Source organism: Typopeltis vanoorti, chromosome 4, assembly GCF_054136105.1.
Source record: "Typopeltis vanoorti isolate ZY-2024b chromosome 4, IOZ_Tvanoo_1.0, whole genome shotgun sequence".
In the NCBI taxonomy this organism is placed as follows: domain Eukaryota; kingdom Metazoa; phylum Arthropoda; class Arachnida; order Uropygi; family Thelyphonidae; genus Typopeltis; species Typopeltis vanoorti.
This window is the reverse complement of record NC_143552.1, coordinates 97,240,560-97,263,767: the sequence shown is the minus strand read 5'-3', so window position 1 is coordinate 97,263,767 and position 23,208 is coordinate 97,240,560. Positions and strand designations below refer to the sequence as shown.

General features: G+C 36.2%; 1 protein-coding gene across 2 annotated transcripts in view; it reads right to left on the bottom strand.

Annotated features, from left to right (window-relative positions):
- TM9SF4 (transmembrane 9 superfamily protein member 4) overlaps positions 1-23,208 on the bottom strand; it is a 211,655-nt gene that overhangs the window by 7,667 nt on the left and 180,780 nt on the right. For both annotated transcript variants that reach the window (XM_090391928.1, XM_090391929.1), the window contains exons 17-18: positions 6,641-6,760; positions 2,848-2,937 (exon numbers count right to left, since the gene is read on the bottom strand). In XM_090391928.1, the coding sequence (XP_090248054.1) occupies positions 2,848-2,937; positions 6,641-6,760 (210 nt within the window). The remainder of the gene's footprint in view (positions 1-2,847; positions 2,938-6,640; positions 6,761-23,208) is intronic.

The following is a 23,208-nucleotide window of genomic DNA, read 5'->3' as shown; positions in this document are numbered from 1 at the left end:
CTCCATGGCTTCTCAGAAAAGACCACTCAACTTTTTTAATTCCTATAATCTTAGCTTATATAACAAGGATTGATTTCCAATCCCTAACATTTCTGGCATTTTAGAACCCATTTCCAGAGAAATACAATTTAGTGGCTACTTTTCTCCCTATCAACAAATTATCAGCATGGTTTCCATCTTCCAAAGTAAACGTCTCCCTGATGTCTATCAAGTTCCTTGTGACTATCATTGTTCTTACTTCAGTCAAACTGGATGCTCAGTAGAAAAGATAATACAAGAACACCAATTTTACATTAGCAGCAATAAATCTGAGAAATCTGGCCTAGCATAGCATGGAACAGACACAGACCACAATATTCTATAGTCTGAGACACAATTTTTACTTTCTGAACTTAAAGGTGGAACAACTGCCTCTTTAAGATTATGGGAAAGTCCTATTCTAATCACACATCATAAAAGCTAACGAATAATTAAAAATGCAATGTTCTTTCGGTTATACCATTGTATAACACATTCTCTTCATTGTTTGTGTTCTGCCTTGTAATTAACTATTGTTGCCACTAATGATAGCATGTAATATTCAGATGGAAATATATGGCTTTATATAAATATCTTATTTCCTTGTATTTTTCATGGTAAAGAGATCAACAGGTTGTTGGTTTGAATCCCAAGCATGGTCTGAATGAGATTGTGTGGCTCCTTGATTTTATAAAAAATTAAAAAAACTTCTCGAGTTTAAAAACAAAAGAAAAGAACAATACGGCTGCTCATGTTCATGTAATGATCAGAATAAAACAGGAATGGTAGTGGCCAGTTCAGTGGAGTATTACCTTAAAAAAAAAAACAATGCAGAAGAGTGCCTACGAGAAAGTGACTGGAGGGAGGCTGAGTGAGAGAGAAGCCACCCATTAGGCAGATTACCCTAGCTGGCACAGTGCCAAGAAGTCAATTCATGTTGAAGGGGAGAATGGAATAAGGCGATGTACAAATTCGTCACTAACACTTAAAATCATGCACTTTATATGTAAAATTATCCAACTGTTAAACAATAGTTACCATTTAAAAACTAGAATGTTTGTAAAAGAAAAACTAATTTTCCAACGTGCAATAATAAACACCCATCTCAAAACGCATTGATTGAATGCTGAGGTGGCTATGGATATGATACATTTATGTCAGAGTAAGTTGCATATGAAAGTCAACTCAAAAAGAGAAAAACTGATCTTGATTGGAATATTATAAGTAAGGATCTTTATAGGATCTTTTTTTCTGGTTAATAAGACAGGACTGTGTTTTAATAAAATTGAAATTCTCTAGATTTTTATCCCACTTGAGAATGGTGATGAGATCACTGTTTAAGACACTGTTTTGGAAGATCTTGAAGCTTGAATCATTTGAGTACCACAATGTTTCTTGAAGAGAAATACAGTACTGTAATCAGCAAAATTGTGCCTAGGATTTGAAGTTAGAGAAAGTTGCTAATGTATAAGAGGAAGAGTGTGGGCAAGATTACAGACCCCCTCCCCTTTGGACTATTAAATAAAGGAATCTAATGAGAGGATGCTATCTACCGTGACATGCAATAAATGATCAGAGAGAAAACAGCAATCCAAACAAAGGACAAGAGGAGGGGTGGGGAGATCATAAGATAGCAGCTTGTGATGAAATTATCAAATGCCTTGGATATACTGAATAACCACATTTCTCTACATCTTTTTTGTGGCTTGTGTCCAGAGGTGGGCAAGGTTAGTGAGGAGGTCTGCTGTAGAATGAGAATGGCAGAATCCAAATATGAATTTGATGCATACTTTTTTTAATTGAATTTTTGTCTGCCTTAGCATGTTTATTGGAGAACCAAAATTCTTGAACGAAGTGGATAATAAAGATCATTCTAGCAAGAATTTCAGTTATGTGTAGTCCTACCATTGGTTTCACAGTAGGACCACAATATGCAAGCTCCACATTACCCAAACCAACATGCAGAGTCATCTTCAGTAGTGCAAATAGCATGTACAGTGAAATTTGGAAGCATGGAAATCTGTGTTATGTTATAGAATGGAGTGACGAATCATGCTACACTCTCTGCTGAGCAGACAGACAGGTGTGGGGGTGTGGCAGATGCCCAGTGAATGTTTCTTACCAGAATGCGTAACTCTGACTATGAAATTCAGAGATGGTGATGGTATGATCCTGTTTTTCCTAATTTGGCCAGCCCTCTGTTTGTGATGCCACAAACATTAGCTCAGAGGTATTGAATATTCTGGACAATGCAATGCTTCCTACTTTGTGGCCCTATTGACAATTACTGACCAGCAGCATACTTAAATAGCAATATTTTGCCTAGAATACATGGTATTTCATGTATTTTACATGAATGCAACAAACTTATGCTAGAAGTTGTCTTTCTCACAGAAATATGAATGAAGATAGCAATATTAAAATCCCAATGTTCTCTCTGAAAAATAAGAATCTATAAAATCAGGAGAGCTAGCAGGTATGGGTAGAAAGAACACAGTATTATGAGCTCATTTTATATAAGTAAACAAATAAAAATAATGGAATTCAGCACACAGCTATCATTCACAAAATAACATATATACAGATATGAAGGGTATGGGGGAAAAACAACTTCAGTCCAATTTTTGTGAATTCAACATAACTGCCATTTGTTTTTTTAATTTTTAAGTACTATTTAAATTAATTATGCTTAATATACATGAATGTACCATATCTATTATTTTTTTATTTTGTTATGCTATGTTTACTTGCATTTTGACAAGGAAAATTTAATTATGTTTTTTTCGGTGTATATATACATAGAAATAAAAATAATTTTAATATATTTACCTTTGTAATGAAATAGAAGACAGAATAAGCAAAAACATATACTGCTGAGCCTCCTGAGACTACAAATGATCTCCACCACCAATGATAATCCTGGCCAACAGAAGTGAAGAATACATGATGAAAATGTCTTGTTTTGATTAAAGAAACTGAATATATATACACACACACACACACATAAAACATTATAAAAACATCCTCTGAAGTGTGCGCTTATACTGTTAATACAGCAAGCAGGCATTTTTTTAAACATTTCTACACCATACTGTAATAGGGGGGGTGTTTTCTTTTTCTATATATATATATATTTATCCTATATACTTTATATACTTTGCTTATATGCTTCTTTACGACCGCATATATTTTTTTTTTTCATATATCATTTAATTACATATATATATCTTATCTCTTGTTTATATTTTTTTTTGCCTCGATATATTGTCACTATATTTATTTACGTTCCCTTCCTAATACTTTAAATTCCTACCTTCTGTATTCTATACTTCTACCTGAGAGCAATGGAAATATTTATTTAGATTTATGACTGCGCCATCCATGCCTCGATATGGTGCAAGAAATATAGTACTTCCAGTAGGTCATTAAAATCTTACACAACAAAATCTCTTTATCATCCCCAAGTTATCAATTTGGTTTGCAGTCCTGGCCCTTTTCTCACTTACTATTTATATCAACATTTCCTGCTTAGGTTCGATTTTTATTTTTGAATCAGTGCATTACAAAAGACAAGAAAATGAGACCAAACCATTATGTACTAATATATAAACAAAATTTAATTACTGATCTAATAGTTATTATACAATACATGAAATCAAAACTTCATTCATACAAGAAATTCATTAATCTTGAATAATTACTCAAATGTAATACTTAGTGAACTCTCTCATTTTTTTCTCTAATTAAATCTCAGATAATGCATTCTATATCACAAATACTAAATATTCACACAGAACAAGAAATTTCTAGGTGCGCATTAACAATCGTAATTAGTCATCAACCATGCACCACACACATTATATGACTTAGATTCTCATCTTAAAGACTTAGTTAATTGACTGATAATCACATTGGCATATTTCATTCTCTATGATGTGATAATAAGCAATTAAATAAACACACATTACTTAGTGAATTCTCTTCTTTTCTTCTCTAATTAAAATCTCAGATAATGCATTCTATATCACAAATACTAAATATTCACACAGAACAAGAAATTTCTAGGTGCGCATTAACAATCGTAATTAGTCATCAACCATGCACCACACACACACACATTATATTACTCTTAGATTCTCATCTTAGACTTAGTTAATTGACTGATAATCACATTGACATACTTCATTCCCTTTGATTAAAATAGCTCTATGGTGTGATAATAAACAATTAAATTAACACTAATCAAAGGAGATCTTAACTAGCCCAATTTTTCTTAGGGAAATTAACTACGCTCACATTAACTTCAATAATAATTTTTACACAAATCTACGAGCGATTCATATACCTTATACCACTATTTTTCTATATTAAATAATTCAGCAGTTCCTTGAGGAGAATTCTCTTAAATCATAAACATAAAATAATTAACATATCAGACTCACGTGGGTCTCTGAATGTCTTACATACGCCTTCCCTCCTTGTTTCTTTTCCTTTTTCCTTCCGGGGGCTTCAGGGGTTTCTTCTCCATTCCATGTTTTCTTCTTTTCCTTGATAGGAGTCACAGGGCACTATCGAGGAATCGTGTCAGCCATCAAAGATACTAGGTAGGTTTCTTCCGGCGTCTGAAACTGATCGGCAAGGAACTGCGTAGGTTAGTGGGCATGCACGTACTCAAACAGAGTGGCAAGGCTTGAACCAATATGGCAAGATTTCCCCTTAGACTGTAACCTCCAGTTTATCCTTGGCTTCGGACTGGAAACTCCCTTCGTGGACGGACTCCCATCTCTCTCTCCCTTCCGGAACTAATCGACACCTCTCCTTCTTGACCTCTTGTGGACAGATCATGCAAGATAAAAACAGGAAGCCCTTCTCAACAAAATTCCAAGCCTTATATTCTCAATACTCCTGCACTTTGGTTTAAGTTTATTGGACCCCCAAATGTCCCCGTACATGTCTTGCGCGTAGTTACGAGAACCCCATACAACAGTACGTGACTGGCGGTTCTCGAACTTTTGCCAACAAATCCTATTCTTCCCCTTTGATATCCTTAATCTGTGGCCCGCGGGACTTTCCAACTGATGGAGGCCGTCCCTTTTCAACACTGACCTTGAAAGTCACCTGCTACAGGACTCGTAAATACGTTTCAAAAGGAACTGCAGACTTACTGACACTACCCTTGGTTTCAAACATCCTACTTCTGCTCTTAAACAATGAGCTAGCTAATTCCTTTTGGGCTTAATTTGATCTTTATACAAAGTTTAAACATACAAAACATAGATTTTAAGATGTAAAGTAGGAAAACACCTTTACCTACAGTAAAAATCTATGTACTAGAGATTTTATTAATTTTCGTAACATTGAGTTTTTACAATACTGCAGCATTTATTACCATGTGCTCTCATTTTTTTTGATATGTACAAAGTGATTTGCTCCAAATAAATGGATTTTGATTCCATAAACTATCACTTATACAAAATAATGTAAAATAAGATTTTCAAAAACTACTTTGCCAAAATTTTTAAGCTCATTTTATAGCAGTGAATAGTACTTGTTAGCATCTTATTTTTCTTCATGTGCATATAATTCCAGGCTTTAAGAATACAAGATGTTAGTAAAAGGTGTGTTAATGACATCACTATTGGTGGTAAACCAATAGTGATAATTTTAACTACTTAATGATATTAACTCAACACCACATGAACAAAATTCATTGAACTGTTGCTGCTGCTGTTTCATTGGATTTCAAACTACCATCCTCAAAGCACAAAAAATACTTGTTACAGAACACAAGGTAATGCAGAAACAATTCAAAGTAATGGCAAAAGAATTTTATTGACAATCTCACAAAGTTTGGTAAATTAATCCAGCCATAATTATTAAGATTTGGAAATGCTTAGTCACTAATGCAACTCCAAAAAAGCACTTTCAGATCTGTTATGACTTCTATGTGGTCTATCAGTTCAAACTTGTCAAATGATTGCAGCATATGTATTTCTTACATTTTATAAAGCAGATGTTAGTTGATTAGGTTTTTTTTTTCCTAAAAATTTTTTCATTATTTTCAAATACTGCACCCTACATCCTTCCACTTCTGAAGTCAGCTAACTTACCTTCAGGTGAAAAGCCCTAATAATGATTCATCATGTCCTAGATAGTATTTGAACTCAGGTTTTTCCAACTAAAGGGCACTGTTGCCAAGTTCATTATTACTGAAAATTTTTTTGTAGTTCTGGATACCCATTTATTTTGTCCATACTAAGGGTTCTACACAATTACAATTTAAATACACATGAAATGATTATCCAGTCAATACTGAATAAATGTATAATAATGAAATGGCAAAATACAGTTCCCACTTTGTCTTTAAAGAGCATATACTGAGATAATCCATGGCAGAAGTGTAGCACATTCCACATTTTGTTAAGCAATACTGACCAGAAACATCAATTTAAAGAAAACTGTCTTGGTTTCAAAATTACAGATTTTTATCTGATTTCAAATAAGCACACAGTGATATATGACAAGCATAGAGCTTTTGTAATTCTAGATAATTCAAAAGTTGATAAAGCCTTTGAAATTCTATTTTGCAAAAATAAGCATTATAAAAATAAAATGTACTCACTTCTCCACAAAGCTGAAAATACACCATTACAATAGATATCTGTGAACAGGATATAACCAAAATAATGAAGACCAGGAATAAAAAGCCAAATAAGTAATAGAACTGGTTTTCCCAAATTGCCTAGATAAAAGAAAAGAAAAATATAAATAATCCCAAGACTCCCCCTACCCCTTTCATTTCTAGTACATAATAAGCATTATGTATACATACATATATTACTGAAGGCTTTATTTTTTAAAAGTAGTCATTCTCAGGAAAGAGTATATATCTAACTGTACTCTTACACAAACAACATTTATAGCCAATACAAAATCATGCTTATGCTAAACAATAACAAGATTACCTGAAGAGAAAAGAAAATTAAGTCACTTTGTAAACTGGAATTTACATAATCATGTTTGCATTAAATTAAGGTAGCATATATTGAATTTTATTTAGGGGAAATGGAAGAATCTTAACTAGTGCAACTAACAAATTTTCCATCACTTTATCTCTTGAATGAACACACAAATAAGTACAGCAAAGATATACTACTACAAAACATTAAATGGGAAGGGGGTACTGCTAAATGAGAGCAGAAGGATTAGTGTCCCATCAGAAAAGAGAACTAGTCCTTTCCTTTAGTGTTGCATGGTGATTAGCATTCATTTTACACAAATTATGGATTCTACAACTGTGTTATAAATATTTTAATTTCCCAACATTTTGACCTTCATATTAAGGTCATCATCTGGAGTATACATATATATATATACAGAGACAAGCTAAATTACATTTCACATAGTATGCCGAAGAGACAATGATTTGATCAATGGTTATTCTACTGACCTGACCTCTAGTGAAAATAAAATTACAATAAATAAATGAAATAAAATAAATTAACTACATCAAAGCTATATTCTATTTAAGACAATATCAGAGAAACATTCTTTCATATAGATAGTTTTGTTACAGCGAAAATGATGTCCTAATTTAATATGACAATTGTTATATTAGACTTAGGATCCAGGATTACCTCTGGTTCTTTTTAAATTAACTCTTAGGGAGAAAGGTTAAGTGGGTAGAATATGTGCCTTCCATATGCTTGGGATTTTTAGACCACTATTATCTTATCAATCACCCTAATCTTAACAGATTAGGGTGATTTAATTCATCTTTTAATTCAGTGCTTGTTCATTGGAGCAAATCTTCAAAGCCCTGTTTTTAAGTGTATTAATGACCCCTAGTTTTGTTGGTAGGAGTTTTTGTGTATATATATTGGCCAGTATGTGTCGGTTTCCAATAAACAGTGAAGGAAAGACTGCCAGAAGGAAGATAATTAATACCTAAGGAATTGACAGCATACACTAGAAATATAAATGAAATCAACTTTAATATATACTTTCCAATATTTCGGCAACATCACATTGCCATCTTCATGGGAACTTAAGATAAAGACGTGCACACAAGTACTACATAACAGCAAATGAGAACCGAAGCGCGGAAGCTACCGTTTTCCTAAAGTCCTGATGGTGCCCCCCTCACAGGCTATATTAGGTGTTCTTGGTCTTTAGGCTGAAGTTCTTCTGATGTATGTTTCCCAAATTTAGGGCAGTCTCATGGATCCAAATTTGTTGAGGTTTGACATGTTCCTAAGGGCTGAGGCTGATTCCGTGAATAGTCTTTCATATTTGAACTTGCTGCGATGTATTACTGTGGCTTTCTTCCACCTTATTCTGTGGCGAGTATCCAGAGCACGGTCTGCAAGCCCAGAGTGGCTGTACTGGTGAAATCATATGTAGTCCTTGTGTTCTGAAATTCTGATATTTGCTGTCCTGCCTGTTTGGCCAAAGTAGGACAATTTACAGCTGCAAAGGACCTGGTATACACCAGGTAGGTCTAGGGGAAGTGGTTGGTCTTTAGTGGAGCAGATAAGGGATGCCAATTTTCTATATGGTTGTAACAAGTGGTCAAGTCATATTTTTTTAGGATTTTGTTGATTTTTTTCCAAGGTGCCTCGGATGTAGGGAATGGTGATGGATTTAGAGTCATTTTTTTTGTGAAAGGGGGGGGTGTTGATATCTGGTTTTTGGGTGTTTTTTTTTTTTTTTTTTTTTTTTTTTTTTTTTTTTTTTTTTTTTGGGAGGGGGGAATAGCCATTGGCTGAGAAAGTGTTAAGGATATGATTTAGTTCAGTGGTTAGGGCTTGGTCATTTGAACAGATTAGCTTAGCCGCCCTGTTGGATAGTGTCTTAATAACTCCATATTGTTGTGAGGGGGGGGGGGGGATTTTTGGTGAATGTATCTGCCTCTATGCGTGGGTTTTCTAAAAACTGAGAAAACCAAGGTACCATCAGGTTGGCAGGTGACTAGTGTCTCTAGGAAGGAGAAGCTATTGTTTTCCTCTTTTTCCAGGGTGAACTTGATTCTGGGATGTTGGTTGTTTAAGTGTGTTAGGAAGGAGGGGAGTGTATCCGGGACATGTGGCCAAATAGCGACCACATCATCAACGTAGCAAAGCCATATGGTAGATTTTTGTGGGGCAGAGTTTAAGGCTTTCTCTTCAAAAATCTCCATAAAGAAGTTGGCCAAGAGTGGGGAAAGTGGTGAACCCATGGCTGTCCCCTCTATCTGTTTGTAGAATTTTTTCTGCCAAACGAAATAGCCTGAGTTCATTGTGAACTGAAATAGGGCTGAGATATCGGGAAGAAATTTAGCTTGGATTAGCTCTAAGGTTTCTTTGAGGGGGACATTTGTGAATGAGGAGATGTCAAAACTGACCATTATATCATTATGTTGGAGTGCAAGGTTTTCTATACTGGATTTGAAGGGGGCAGAGTTTTTTTTTTTTTTTTTTTTTTTTTTTTTTTTGTGTGTGTGTGATGGTGTGTTGCCTTTCATCAGAAGAACTTCAGCCCAAAGGCCAAGAACACCTAATACAGCCAGCCAGGGGGCACCATCAGGACTTTAGGAAAACGGTAGCTTCCTCGCTTCGTTTCTCATTTGCTGTTATGTAGTACTTGCATGCACGTATCTTTATCTTAAGTTCCCATGAAGATGGCAATGTGACATTGCCGAAATATCGGAAAGTATATATTAAAGTTGATTTAATTTATATTTCTAGTGTGCGCTGTCAATTACTTAAGTATTAATTATCATGTTTAACCAGCGTATTAGCCTTTCTACAAGAATTGCCAGAAGACAAAGCTGTTCTCTGTCACCAATTTTGTTTAACATGTATTCTGAAACAATGTTAAAAGAAGCACTGGAGAAATCGGAAGAAGGAATAAAGATTAGATGTGTGACAAGTGTATCCAGAAACAGAAGTGTGTTCTGCTTTTCAATAATTGTATGCGTTTATGTTGTTTAGGTGGCTGAGGAAAGTATTTAGTGTCTGGTGGCTGTGGGGCCAGATAGCGAAAACATTGTCAATGTATCTAAGCCAGAATTTGGGTTTTGAAGGAGAGGAATCTACAGCATATTGCTCAAAAAGTTCCATGTAAAAGTTAGCAATTGGGGGGGGGGGGGTAAGCCCATGGCTGTGTGCCTTCTTTTTGTAGGTAGAAAGTGTTTTGTCACACAAAATAGCCAGCAGAACGTAGTACATATAGAAAAGATTTTATGATCTTAATATTTATACCTATACCAAAGAAAAGTAATGCAGTGAACTGCAAGGATTTTAGAACAATAAGCCTCATTTCCCATACATCAAAAATACTTATGAGAATCTTAACACGAAGAATTTCTTGGAGAAGATCAGTTTGGTTTCAGGAAGGGTAGGTGAACAAGAGATGTGATTGGACTGTTAAGAATAGTAAGTGAAAGAAGTCTGGAAGTGAATAAAGAAGTTAATATTTGTTATATAGATTTTGAAAAAACTTTTGACTTTGTAAAATGGGATAAGATGGAAGTAATGGAAAAGATTGGTAAGACAGAAGGCTAATTATTTCACTATATATGGGACAAACTGCCATGGTGAGAGACATATGGTACAACAGAACCAGATATCATTGGATGAGGGGGGGGCAAGACAAGGCTGTTCTCTGTCACCAATTTTGTTTAACATGTATTCTGAAACAATGTTAAAAGAAGCACTGGAGAATTCGGAAGAAGGAATAAAGATTGGAGTAGACAGATATTTGCAATAAGATAGATGATAAGGCATTATTATCAAATACTGAAACAGGACTACAACATCTGTTGAACTGATTACTGGAATCCCATATCAATTATGGAATGAAAATTAACATCAGAAAAACAAAGGTAATGAAAATAGAATATTTTTGATTTGTACATATTTATTTGCAGGTCTATCTCCAAAGTTACTTCATTTAATTCAATAATCACATGCTCTAATTCTTTTGGTAATGTTGCTACTAATATGATTTCATCAGAAAATCGTAATTACTTGAGTATCCATCAATATTACAACGGTTGTCTGAAAAGTTTGATAAATCCATGGTATCATTATGGAAGACCGTCGAGTGAAAGTGCATGAGATTGCCGAGATTGTAGGCATCTCAAATGAACGGGTGTATGCTATCCTACACGAAAAATTGCACATGAAAAAGCTGTGCACGCGATGGGTGTCATGATTATTGACTGTCGATCAAAAATACATGCGAAAAGACATTTCAATGCAATGTTTGGTGATGTTTAATCGCAATTCGCAGGATTTTTTTGCATAGATTCATGACTGTAAACGAAACTTGGATCCACCACTACAAACCTGAGTCCAAGCAGCAGTCTAAACAGTGGACAATGCCTGGTGAAAGAGCACTGAAAAAAGTGAAGACCGTTTTGTCAGCTGGGAAGGTGATGACCACTGTTTTTGGGATTTCCAAGGAATTATCATGATAGATTATTTGGAAAAGGGCAAGATAATAACAGGAGTCTATTATGCGTCATTGTTGGACTGTTGAAAAGAAGAACTGGAAAAAAAAAAAAAAAACAGCCAAGATTGGCAAAAAAAAAGTGCTCTTTCATCAAGACAATGCAACGTCCCACAGATCTGCCATAGCAATAGCAAAATTGCATGAATTGAGGTTCAAATTGGTTCCACATCCACCATATTCTCTGGACTTGGTCCCATGTGACTTCTTGTTCCCAAACTTAAAAATTTTGCTTAGTGAGAAAAAATTTTCTTCGAACGAGGATGTCATCAAAGTTGTCAATGACTATTTTGCACAATTTGACAAATCCTACTTTTTAGAGGGGATGAAAAAATTCAAAACTCGCTGGACCAAATGTGTAGACCTCGATGGAGACTATGTTGAGAAATAAAGGTGATTTTTTCCAAAAAAATGTGTTTGACTTATTTTTTTTACCAAACTTTTCAAACAACCCTCGTAATCCTCTTTTCTACCAGTTCAGTTTTCCCATAGAATATTCAAGAGCTGTAGTAAATCATTTTGGTGAGATAGAGGAGTCAGACACAGACTATTTCTATTTCACTTGTTTCATTTAAATTTATAACTGCTGAACCCTCATATATATGAGTTAATATATTATTATAAATATCATCTATTCCTATATGTTTTAAAGCTTGTAACATTTTACATAGGTCTACTGAGTTGACTTTCATAATCTATGAAAGTCAAAGAAATTGTTATGTCTTTTGTTTCCTGTACTACTTCTTCTGCAGCTCTTCCCACTTAAGTCGCTATTTGTAGTGAGTCTCCTCCACAACCTTCTGTCTTGGGCTGTAGCCACATCCGAGTTCTTCATCCACAAGTCCTCCTCCACCTCTTCTTTGGCTGCCCACGCTTCCTCCTTCCCTGCACATCCATCTGCATGACCTTTCTTCCCACATACTCTTCCTCCCTCCTCATCACATGACCAAACCATCTCAACCTTGCCTCCTGTATCTTCGATCCTAAGTTCGTAACTTTCACCGTTCCCCTTACATAGTCATTTCTCAAACGATCCTTTCTGGTCACACCGCAAATCCACCTAAGCATTCTCATCTCTGCTACCTCCATCCTGCTGATGTTATTTTTCCTCAGGTCCACAGTTTCCATAGCATACATCATAGCTGGTCTCACTACTGTCCTGTACATTTTGCCTTTTAGATTGACCGGCACCCTCTTATCGCATTAGCATTCCAGCCATCTCTCTCCAGTTCCTCTATCCTGCTTCCCACTTCCTTCTCAGTCTCACCATCCTCTTTCATTGTTGAACCTAAATATCTAAAGTCAGTGACCTTCCTGACATTTCCTTCCAGCTCCATCTCCTGGCTGCCATCCACTTTGCAACACATATACTCTGTCTTACTTCTGCTCAGTCTCATACCTCTCTCTTCCAGTACTTTTCAGTTTAACTGCCACTTCTCTCGATTCTGCACACAACACGATGTCATCTGCATACAACATAGTCCACGGCATGTCTTCTCTCACCTCCTCCATCACAATATTAAACAGGAACGGACTTAATACTGACCCTTGATGTAAGCCAGTTGTCACTGGAAAACTTTCTGTCTCTCCCAGGCAGGTCCAAACTCTTGTCTTCACATTAATGTACATCTCCTGCACCAGCCTGACATATTTCTCTGGTACCTTCTTCTCCCTCAGACACCTCCAGACTTCTTGCCTTGGCACTCTATCATACGCTTTTTCCAATCAATAAATACCAGATGTAGCTCCTGTTGCTTCTCTCAAAACTTTTCCATCATCTGCCATAACCCAAAGATAGCATCTATCATCAATCGACCAGGCATGAAGCCAAATTGCTCCTTTGCAATCTCCACCTCCTTCCTCAGTCTTCCATCAAGAACCCTCTCTAGGATTTTCATTGTGTGGGACATCAACTTTATTCTTCTGTAATTCTTACAGTCTTGTACATCCCCTTTACTCTTGTAGATGGGAACAAGAGTACTTTCCCTCCATTCCTCAGGTATATTTTCCTGTTGACAAACTTTTATTAACAGGTCCCACAGCAGGTTAATTCCCTCTTTCCCCAGTGCCTTCCATGCCTCCACTGGGATCCTGTCAGGGCCCACCGATTTTCGGTTCTTCATAGTCTTTATGACCTCCTTCACTTCCACTCTACTAATGTTCTGCACCATCCCCTCATACGGCTCCCCATCTTCTTCATTCAAAAGCTCTTCAAAGTATATTCTCCATCTGTTTCTTATATCCACATCCCTCCTTACCCCAGTCTTTGATCTGCCTCACATGTATGATATCCTTTGATGCCTTATTTCTACATTTTGCCAATCGATAAATCTTTCTCTGTCCTTCCTTTGTTTCTAATTGATCATAAAGATCTTGATATGCCATGGCCTTCGCCTGTGCAACAACTCTCTTGGCTTCTCGCTTTTTCTCTCTGTACTATGTCCTCTTCCATTCTTGATTCGTCCCACTTCTGCTTTGCCTTCCTCTTAGCCGTCACTGCTTCTTGTACATTATTATTCCACCACCAACCCTCCTTCTGCTCTCTAATCTTTCCAGATGTTTCCCCAAGCACCTCAATTGCACAGCTTAGAATTGCTTTTGAATTATGTCTCCACCAATCTTGTACACTTTCTTGTCCATCCGAAATCCTCTCTAACACCTTTTCCCTAAAATGGTTCCTCACACTCTTCCTTTTAAGCAAAACCACTTAATTGTTTTCCTCCCATGGCTCCCAAAGGTTCTTATCTTTTGTTTCCTTTACTTAAAGGCTCTTAAATGATCTAAAGTTGAGAAGATGTTCTGAAACCTGTTCCTGTTCTTTTGGCTGATGGAAATTTAATATATTGTTTATTCTAGCATCTATAATTTTTGCATGAAGTTTATAAAGGACTGGAAGAAGAGTTATAAACTTATAATTTCTTATGTCAGTTTTATCACCTTTATTATATAAAAGTATGATTTTTCCAGTATTCCAACTTTTAGGGAAACATTTCTCCTAGTTTTATATGCAAGAGATCCCTTCGATTTTTCAACATTTTTTTTTTTTATGTATCAAAATGTTGACATGGAAATGTAGAAGGGAATAACAACGATATGTTTAAGAAAATTTGGAAATTATGGGCAATTTCAATTACAGCAATACAAACTGGAAGAAAGAACCAACTAATTGTAATAGCGCAAACAAGTTTCTCAGAGATAAGTATCTCAGTAGCACATAATTAGAACAAGGGAATCAAGAATTTTCCGGACTTAATAAACAGCATCAGAGAATATGACTGTTAACGAAGTGTCAATTTTCACTTCTAACAGGGGAAGCCATCACATGGCCCTTACTTGAGAGATAAATAAGCAAATGGAGGTCTCTTGTTAAAAAAAAAAAAAAAAAAAAGATATCTAATTATTAGAAGGAAGTTATGATATTAGACAGCTTTTGGAAATACCATGGTTGAAGGTGTTTAGAGGAAAAAGTAATTAATAATGCTTTACAGCTAATTAATGTGTGGAATCAACAGTGAGAAATTTTATTCCTAAGATTAGAGGGAGAAACAGAATAGGAGTGAAATGAATGAATAATACTATTTGGTAAGGGCTAAAGGAGAATGACTAAGATGGAAGAAGGAAAAAAAAAAGTGAAGTAGCTGCATAAAGAATATAAAATGCTTGTAGGAAATTGACAAGTAAGGAAAAAGAAATCTAAATATGTAAGGAATCTAGTGAAGCAGATAGAAGGAAATTCCAAGCGATTTTTTCCATTGTGTTTCACAATGGTTAAAAAAAAATAACATTTCTAGGCAGGCAGTGAGAGCTGTGAAATCAAAGATGACAGATTTTAATGTTCAGAATGCTCAGTAACATAGATGTCAGCCAGACTGGATTGGATGGGATTTTGCCACATATTTTAAGAGAGCATGCTAAGAAATTGATAGTACCCTTGATTTGGTTGCTTAATACTCTTCTGAGCATTAAGAAGCACTATCTTACCTTCTACTAACAGAGTAGAAATTAAGATTGCTGCTTCAAAGCTGGTATAAAAACAGACAAATGGAAGTACATATCAGTTTGCATTGCTGGAATAGCGATTAAAGGTTGGGAGAAAATAGTTAATACAAGGATACGAGACTGGATAGATGGAAACATGAATCTTCGTGAAAGAGATATTCAGTTTTCTTGTGATACCAAGCTGAGAAGAATTAGCAGGAACATGGCTAATGCAGTGCATCAAGTGGCTGATGATGTGTGCTGAAGAGGATTTGGATCAATTAGTAATACAAGATAAGTGAATATGAGTTCAGTGTAGGTATATATAAGGTTCTATACTTTGAAATTTATAAGAGAAGAATGCATACTTTTTTTTTCTTTTTTGGGGGAGGGAGGGAGGGGGGAAGAGAAGGAAATGGTGGGTTAGTTGTTCTGATCCTGTGTGAAAGGGTGTCCAAAGCATAATCTGCAAATCCTAACTTGCCATGATGATTATAAGAAATTCATTTCCTACAATTGTACAATGTGAGTATTAAGATATAGGCTTTATTTTATTTTATTTATTATTATTCATTTTTTTATGATGACTCCACACATGAAATATCACAGCGCACTTTATACACTCCAGAGTGAATTATTCTTTGCTGAGCAGATCAAGATTGCCTGTTCGAATATGATGTGAAGGTTATACCTTCCTTAGTATTTTAGCTGTTTTTAGATGTACCTGAGATATGGGATAGGAATAGTGATGCTTTGGTCTTGTATGTTTGGAGATTAGGTGTGGGAGCATGTATTTGCTAAAACATTATGTCCCCCAATATAATCAATGCAAGGTATAAAGGTAGTTGTGAACTCAAAGGGATACTACAAGTTATATATACTATTGTTAGAAGCATCACAAATAAGGAGGAATTTTTGGCATTGGTTGGTGCAACATTTTACAAAAGCTATAGGCTCTAGTAAGACACTATTTTCAGAGAGAATAAGAGAGGTTGCCGACAGTAAATGAACTACAATCAAAAAATATAGGTCAGTTAAAGGACAAATACAAATGAAGAAGACAGCACAGTTCAGGCTACTTTGATATGAGATAGAGTTCCAAAAGGACAAAATGTACAGCTGGTTGTTGCTAGAGGCTGGTGGATGCAGAGAATTAGGAGTAAAGATCATATGGATGGAAAGAAATATACTACTCTCTTCTTCCAACCCCTTTTATAGCCACTTTTGGCTATAGATGTCTCCCGATTCTCTCCATCTGTTTCTATCCTGAGCTTGTTGTTGTTGCCAAAGAGTTCCAATTATTTTTTTTTTTTATATCATCTGACCATCTTCTTTCAGGTTTTCCAGCTGATCTTTTACCTTCATACTGCCACTACTACAGTAAAACTTTTGTTCATCTATTGTCCTTGAGTCTTGCGATGTGTTCTACCCATTTCCTTAGAAGTATGTTTTCTCTGATATCTAAAAATTTTGTTTAGCTTTTATTTTTTAATTTTATTTCTGAGTCTTATGTTTAGCAGACATTATTCCATTCTTCTTTGTTTTTTGCATTTTATCTATTATTTCCTTTTTGACTGGCCAAAAAGGAAATAATAGATAAAATGCAAAAAACTTCAATTTTTTTGCATTTTATTGCATTAATGCAAGAAACTTCAATTTTCCAAAAACTGCCCATCCCATTTCTATTCTTCTTTTCACTTCTTCCATGACTCCTTGTTTCTTCAATTGTTAACAATTTTCCTTAAGTATATACTCATCTACTATTTCAATTTCTTTTTTGTTTACCTTAACATTGCGTGTTTCATCGTATCCTTTTCGGTTTATCATTATTTTGGTTTTCTCAGAATTAATGTTGAATCCAGTTTCTACTGATTTAGTTGTTAGATCTATCATTTCTTTTAAATCATTCATATCATCAGCAAATCTTAGGTTATTTAATTCCATCAATATTGACTCCTTTATTGGACCATTCTAAATTACATATCATTCCAGTGTTAATGTGAAGAGTTTGGGAGAAATGGTGTCTCTTTGCCTTATTCCTTGATTTATGTGAAATTTAAAATTTCACATAAATTTATATTGCTACTAAAAGTTAATTATCTGAAACAGCACATGAGGGTTCCTGGGTTTTGATAGTGTTGGTCCTGATGAAAGCATCAAAAATGGTGTCCATAACTAAATTAGCCATATTGCCTCCCACTGAGAGGAGTGATCATACAGTTTTGAGATAGGAAGTTGCTAAATATGGAATTTTTAATTAAAAAGTTATTTACAAGACAAGTGTTTATGACAACCTTATGAGGCAGCACTACTGAGCTTAAAAAATCACAAGGATAGGATGTCAGCAGGGCAAGGAGATGGTCGTGGGTTGTTTATAGGAAGCAGCATCCAATTGTATATTGGATGATAAATCAGGTACGAATTAGATGGATGAGTAACATCATTTCTACTTATATATCGTGCAAAAAAAAAAAAAAAAAAAAAAGAAGACAGATATATAAGTAGAAAAGTGATCAGCAAGCTCATGAGCACTATGAAGTCAAAAAGGGTGACCAGAATAATAAGGAAGGGAAAATCAGATTATGAGAGCCAATTAGGCCAAAGAAAATCTTGATCCTTTCATTATGCTGCATGTAAAAGGAAGATGCTCGTGGAAGGATAACTTTAAGGATGCTGATGGGAGGTGAAAAAAGCAAATGAAATAGTTGAGTTACCAAGTGATCACTTTTTATGTATCATCCAAATGGCGATACTGAAGTGATTGGGACTGATGTGAGAATAAAGGTCTCACTTGAGAAGCTTAGAATAGTGAGTAGGAAGGAAAATGATAGTGGACAGATGGAGAAGGGAATCAGCTGACCAAAGAAGATGACACAGCTGAGCTATTTAACGATTACTTTATTAGTGTTTGATCCTGGTACAGCAAGCATTATTTCTAGAAGGATAATGAGTGATGAAGATGAGACATGGAATGCAAGTGTTAGAAGTGAAGGAAGAGGATGTATTGTGAATACTGAGTATGCTAAATGCTAATAAGGAACGGAGGGGGGGGGGTCAAGATGGAATTTCCCCACGTGTTTTACGGAAATGCGCTATGAAACTAATGTGCCATTAGCTTGCTGTTTAATAAAAGTCTTGCAATGGAACAGGTTCCTGGAGAGTAAGATAGTACTCATTGCATAAGGATGGCAACGGAATAGAGATATCAACCTATAGGTCTGTTTGTATTTCTTCTGTAGATTGTGGAGAAATTGGTAAGAGCTTGTGTACAAATTTGGGCAGATGAGAGCAATATTATTTATGCAGGCCATCATGGATTTGTTAAAGGGTGCTCTTGTTTTAGTAATCTGGTAACCTTTTACAACAGAGTAGTGGATGAGGTTAAGGCATGTACTATCAGTTTTTTGGATTTTTCAATGGCATTTGACAGGGTGCTAATGACAAGTTCATTTTTAAGTTGCAACAAATGGGTTTGGATATCAGGTTAGTGAATTGGTGATTGGCTCTATGGTAGCTACCAGAAAGTTGTATATGGGAGTAGGGTTCCACATGGTTTAATACTGGGACCATTCCTGTTTAATCTTTATGTCACTGATATTGTCAGAGGATTACAAGGAGGTTTAGTTGTTTGCATATGATGTGAAGCTTGAGAGGGTCATTAGTGATAGTGCTGATGTTTTTGGCTCTTCGAGAGGATTTGAATAGGCCAGAAAGGTGGAGTTGTCGGTTTAATGCAACTCAATGTAAGATTTTAAAATTTGGGATCCACAGAAGGGATGCTTCATACTCACTCAGTGGGATTATACTGGAAGAAGTGGAGGAAGCAAGGGTTCTCAAGGTGATTATGGATAGAGATTTGTAGTTCCAAGAATATATTGCAAAGGTTGTGAAGACATCTAAGAGAATTGCTGTAATGTTGACAAGGACATTGACCAGGAGAGATAAAAGTGTGGTCCCATTGTATAAAGCTTTGATCAGACCACATCTGGATTTCTGTGCTCAGATCTGGTAACTGGTATTTGAAGAGGGGATGAAGTAACCTTAGAGAGGGTGCAGAGATGAATAACAAAAATGATATCAGAACTACAATGTTAATCATGAGGACTGCAGAGTTTGGTAGATAGAAGACAAAGAAGTGAGGGATATGATCGAGGAATTTAAGCTGTTGAAAGGTTATTATCGTGTTATTACTGAAGAGATTCTTCATATGGTAGAACGAGGGGAAGGAGCAAGGACAAGATAACCTTGGAAGTTGCAAAAGGGCATGGTGCATAAAAGGGTAGGAAGTAAGTTTTTTTTTTTTTGCATGGAGAGTGGTAGGAGCACAGAATGCATTGCCTGAGAGGGTGGTAAACATGCAGACTGTGGATGAGTTTAAGGAATGGTATGATAGACTGTTTACCTCCCACGATGAGTCTTGCAACTCCATGGAGGTCAGAAAAAAAATAATAATATATTATGAGAATATGAAAGGAAATTGACAGTGCTTCTGGCCAAGCTGCTTATTTTAGGTTGAAGCTCTAGTAAGCTCTGACAAACTTCTTACTATATGTTCGTCAGAAGTTTGGTTGGAAACATTATTCAGGAGCAGATATGAATAAGATACTCTTTTGGGATGGGAGGAGGAGAGTATAGCTTTATGAAAGGTAGGTCATATCCTAGCAATTTCATTTTTTATAACAGAAGAATAGCTGATAATGGGAATAACTACATTATTATTATTATTATTATCTGAAACCTCCAGGGAGTCGAGGACTCATCGAGGGAGGCTGTAAATTACCCAGCCCAGCTATCATACCTTCCCTTAAATTCATTTACACTAGATTGTAACTCTTCTTTTCACCCTTTCCACAGCTTCTTTATCCCCTTGGAACCCAGGAGACCAAATCTGTACACAGTAATCCAGGTGTGGTCTTATCAAAGCCTTATAAAGAGGCAAAATTACTTCCTTATCCTTACATGTCAAGGTTTGCTTCAACATAGCAATTATCCTCTGAGTTGTATTTGCAACTTTTGCTATGTGACCTTTGAACTTTAAATTCTTATCCACCAATACACCAAGATCCCTTGCCTCTTCAGTTTCTTGTAGCATAACCCCGCTAATATAATATGCTACTGGAACTCTAATCACGCCAAAGTGCATAACTTTACACTTACTAACATTAAACTGACAGCCACTTTCATTTGCCCAGATTTCCAGTCTATTCAAATCATTTTGTAATTGCTGAATATCAGTAGCATCCCTGATTGCCCTGCCTATCTTCGCATCATCAGCAAACAATTGCACATCTGATGATAGACCCTGCTTGATGTCATTAATGTATAGATTGAACAATAATGGCCCAAGGACTGAACCCCGAGGTACACCACTGGTTACCTTAAATCTGGCAGATTCACACCCACTGTAGACCACTTTTTGATATCTGTCTGTCAACCATCCCCTGATCCAAGTCAATAGATTATATTCCAATCCCATATTCTCCAGTTTTTGATAGGATACCAACAGCCTGTCGTGTGGTATCCTATCAAATACCTTAGAAAAATCCAACATTATCACTGTGTATCCATTCCCTTTATCCAACCCAGCCATAACATTGTTATAAAATATGAGCAAATTGCTAAAACATGACCTTCCTTTAGTAAACCCATGCTGTTCCCTGCAGAGTATAGAATGCTTGTCTACCCATTTCTGTATACGAGCTCTTACCAACTTCTCTAAAATCTTCACTACCACACCAGAGATACTAATAGGTCGGTAGTTAGACACATCAGTTTTTTTCACCACCCGCGTGCAATGAACTATCATACATTCCTTCCACTCCTGTGATATCATTCCTGAACTGAGACTCAAGTTATACAAATGTGTGAAAGGCCTAGCCAATTCAGCTGAACATTCCTTTAGCAGAGAGGCTGATATTCCATCTGTCCCTATTGGCAAATTCTTATCCAGGTTATGCAACAGCTCTTCAATTACATTTTCATGAATCTCTAACTCTTCATCCAACGTAGCAGTAGCACTGTGCACCATGCTACATACATCTGGTTGATATATTTTAGCAAAGTAAGTACTCATTAACTGAACAATCTCCTTAGCTTCCGACACTCGTGTATACCATCTACATTCAATAAAGTTACTCTTCCACATTCATTCTTTCTTTTGCTTGAGGTATAACGATAAAATTCTTTTGGATTGATTTTAGCTTGCATGGCCGATCTCTTTTAATACTCCGTTTTAGCTTTGCTCACAATACTCGTTACTTTTCTGGCCTGAGCTTTATATATTTCATAACTCCTCTCTCTTATTCTCATGATATTCTTTCCACATCATCTTCTTCTTGTGATCTCTTGCTTAATAAGGCTGCACATCCATTTCACTCCCAACCTATTTATTCTTCAAACACTAGGGATACATTGAGATACCGTCTCATTCAAGCACTTTTTCAAAGATTCCTATGCATTGCTGACATTTTTTCCATTCAGTAACTGATACCATGGAACCAAAGATAGTATTCTTCTAAGTTGATCATAATTTCCTGCTTTGTAGTTCAGCATGTAACCTGTTTTAATCAGAGCTTCAATACAAGTAGATACTTCCCAAGAAGAACCACATGATCACTGTCACCAATTGGTGGTAATGTAAAACTCGACGTATCTAGAAAATACCAAAGCACTTTACATCGATTTTTACAGAGGTCAAGTCTCGTGAGAACTGTTACAAAAATAACCTTGTTTGTCTCTATGTATTTTATGTTAAATATTAATGTAAATAACTCTATGGGAATTGATTGTATTTACTGTTTTAACTAAAGTTTCTAGAATGTCAAAAACAAAGGCAATGCTTTGCCATTGGAAGTTTTGTATAATAGCTATATATAAGAGCACAAAAAAGTTGTTTATTACAAGCTCTGTGCATGAACACCTTCAAAGCTAGTATCAAAGAGGTCCGCTAGTTTCAGAGAAGTTTCCGCTGCCCGACAAGACAAGGACCTTGCATGGAGGAGATGAAAGAATGGGCTGGCCTTAACAAAGAGATCAAGGAGAACTGCCGATTTCTTCGGGGTTTACAACCCTTGGCGTGCAAGGTCCCGAGAAGGTGAAAATAAAAGGGGACTGAGCCGAACATCGAGAGGAGAGTCCAGGTCCAGTTGCCGAGAGAGGAGAGTGAGAGAGCAGAGGCAAAGCGCTGTTACCGAAGAGAGCCAGAGGCAGTCAGCAGAGGCAAAGCGCTGTTACCGAAGAGAGCCAGAGGCAGTCAGCAGAGAACCAGAAGCAGTTGGACCCAGAGAAACAGACTTTACGGCAAACCCACGCCAGAGGAAAAATTGGGAGAACAGCCGATGCTAAGTGACGGTCGGATGTACTAATGCTGCGAGAAGTCAACCAAAGCCAAAAGCGACAGAACGATCTTCAATCCTGAATGCTGAAACTTTTGCTTGAGCTTTTAAGTACCAGGAAGATTGCAGACAAGACCAGCTTATATTCCGACGAAACGCCCCCTGAAGCAAGACTCTCCAGACGGAAACCCAAGGCTTGAGATGAAAGAAAAACCATAGAGACTTTGATGTAGGACTTTGGAAGGTGTCATGACAAAGAGCCTCTGTAAGTGTGTTACATCCTCTTATGTACATTCTTTTTGTAATCTAGGAGATATGTCATAGATGGACTGATAAGAAATAGTAATAAGAAATATCTATAAGAGAGTCCTCTGATTTGTTGTTA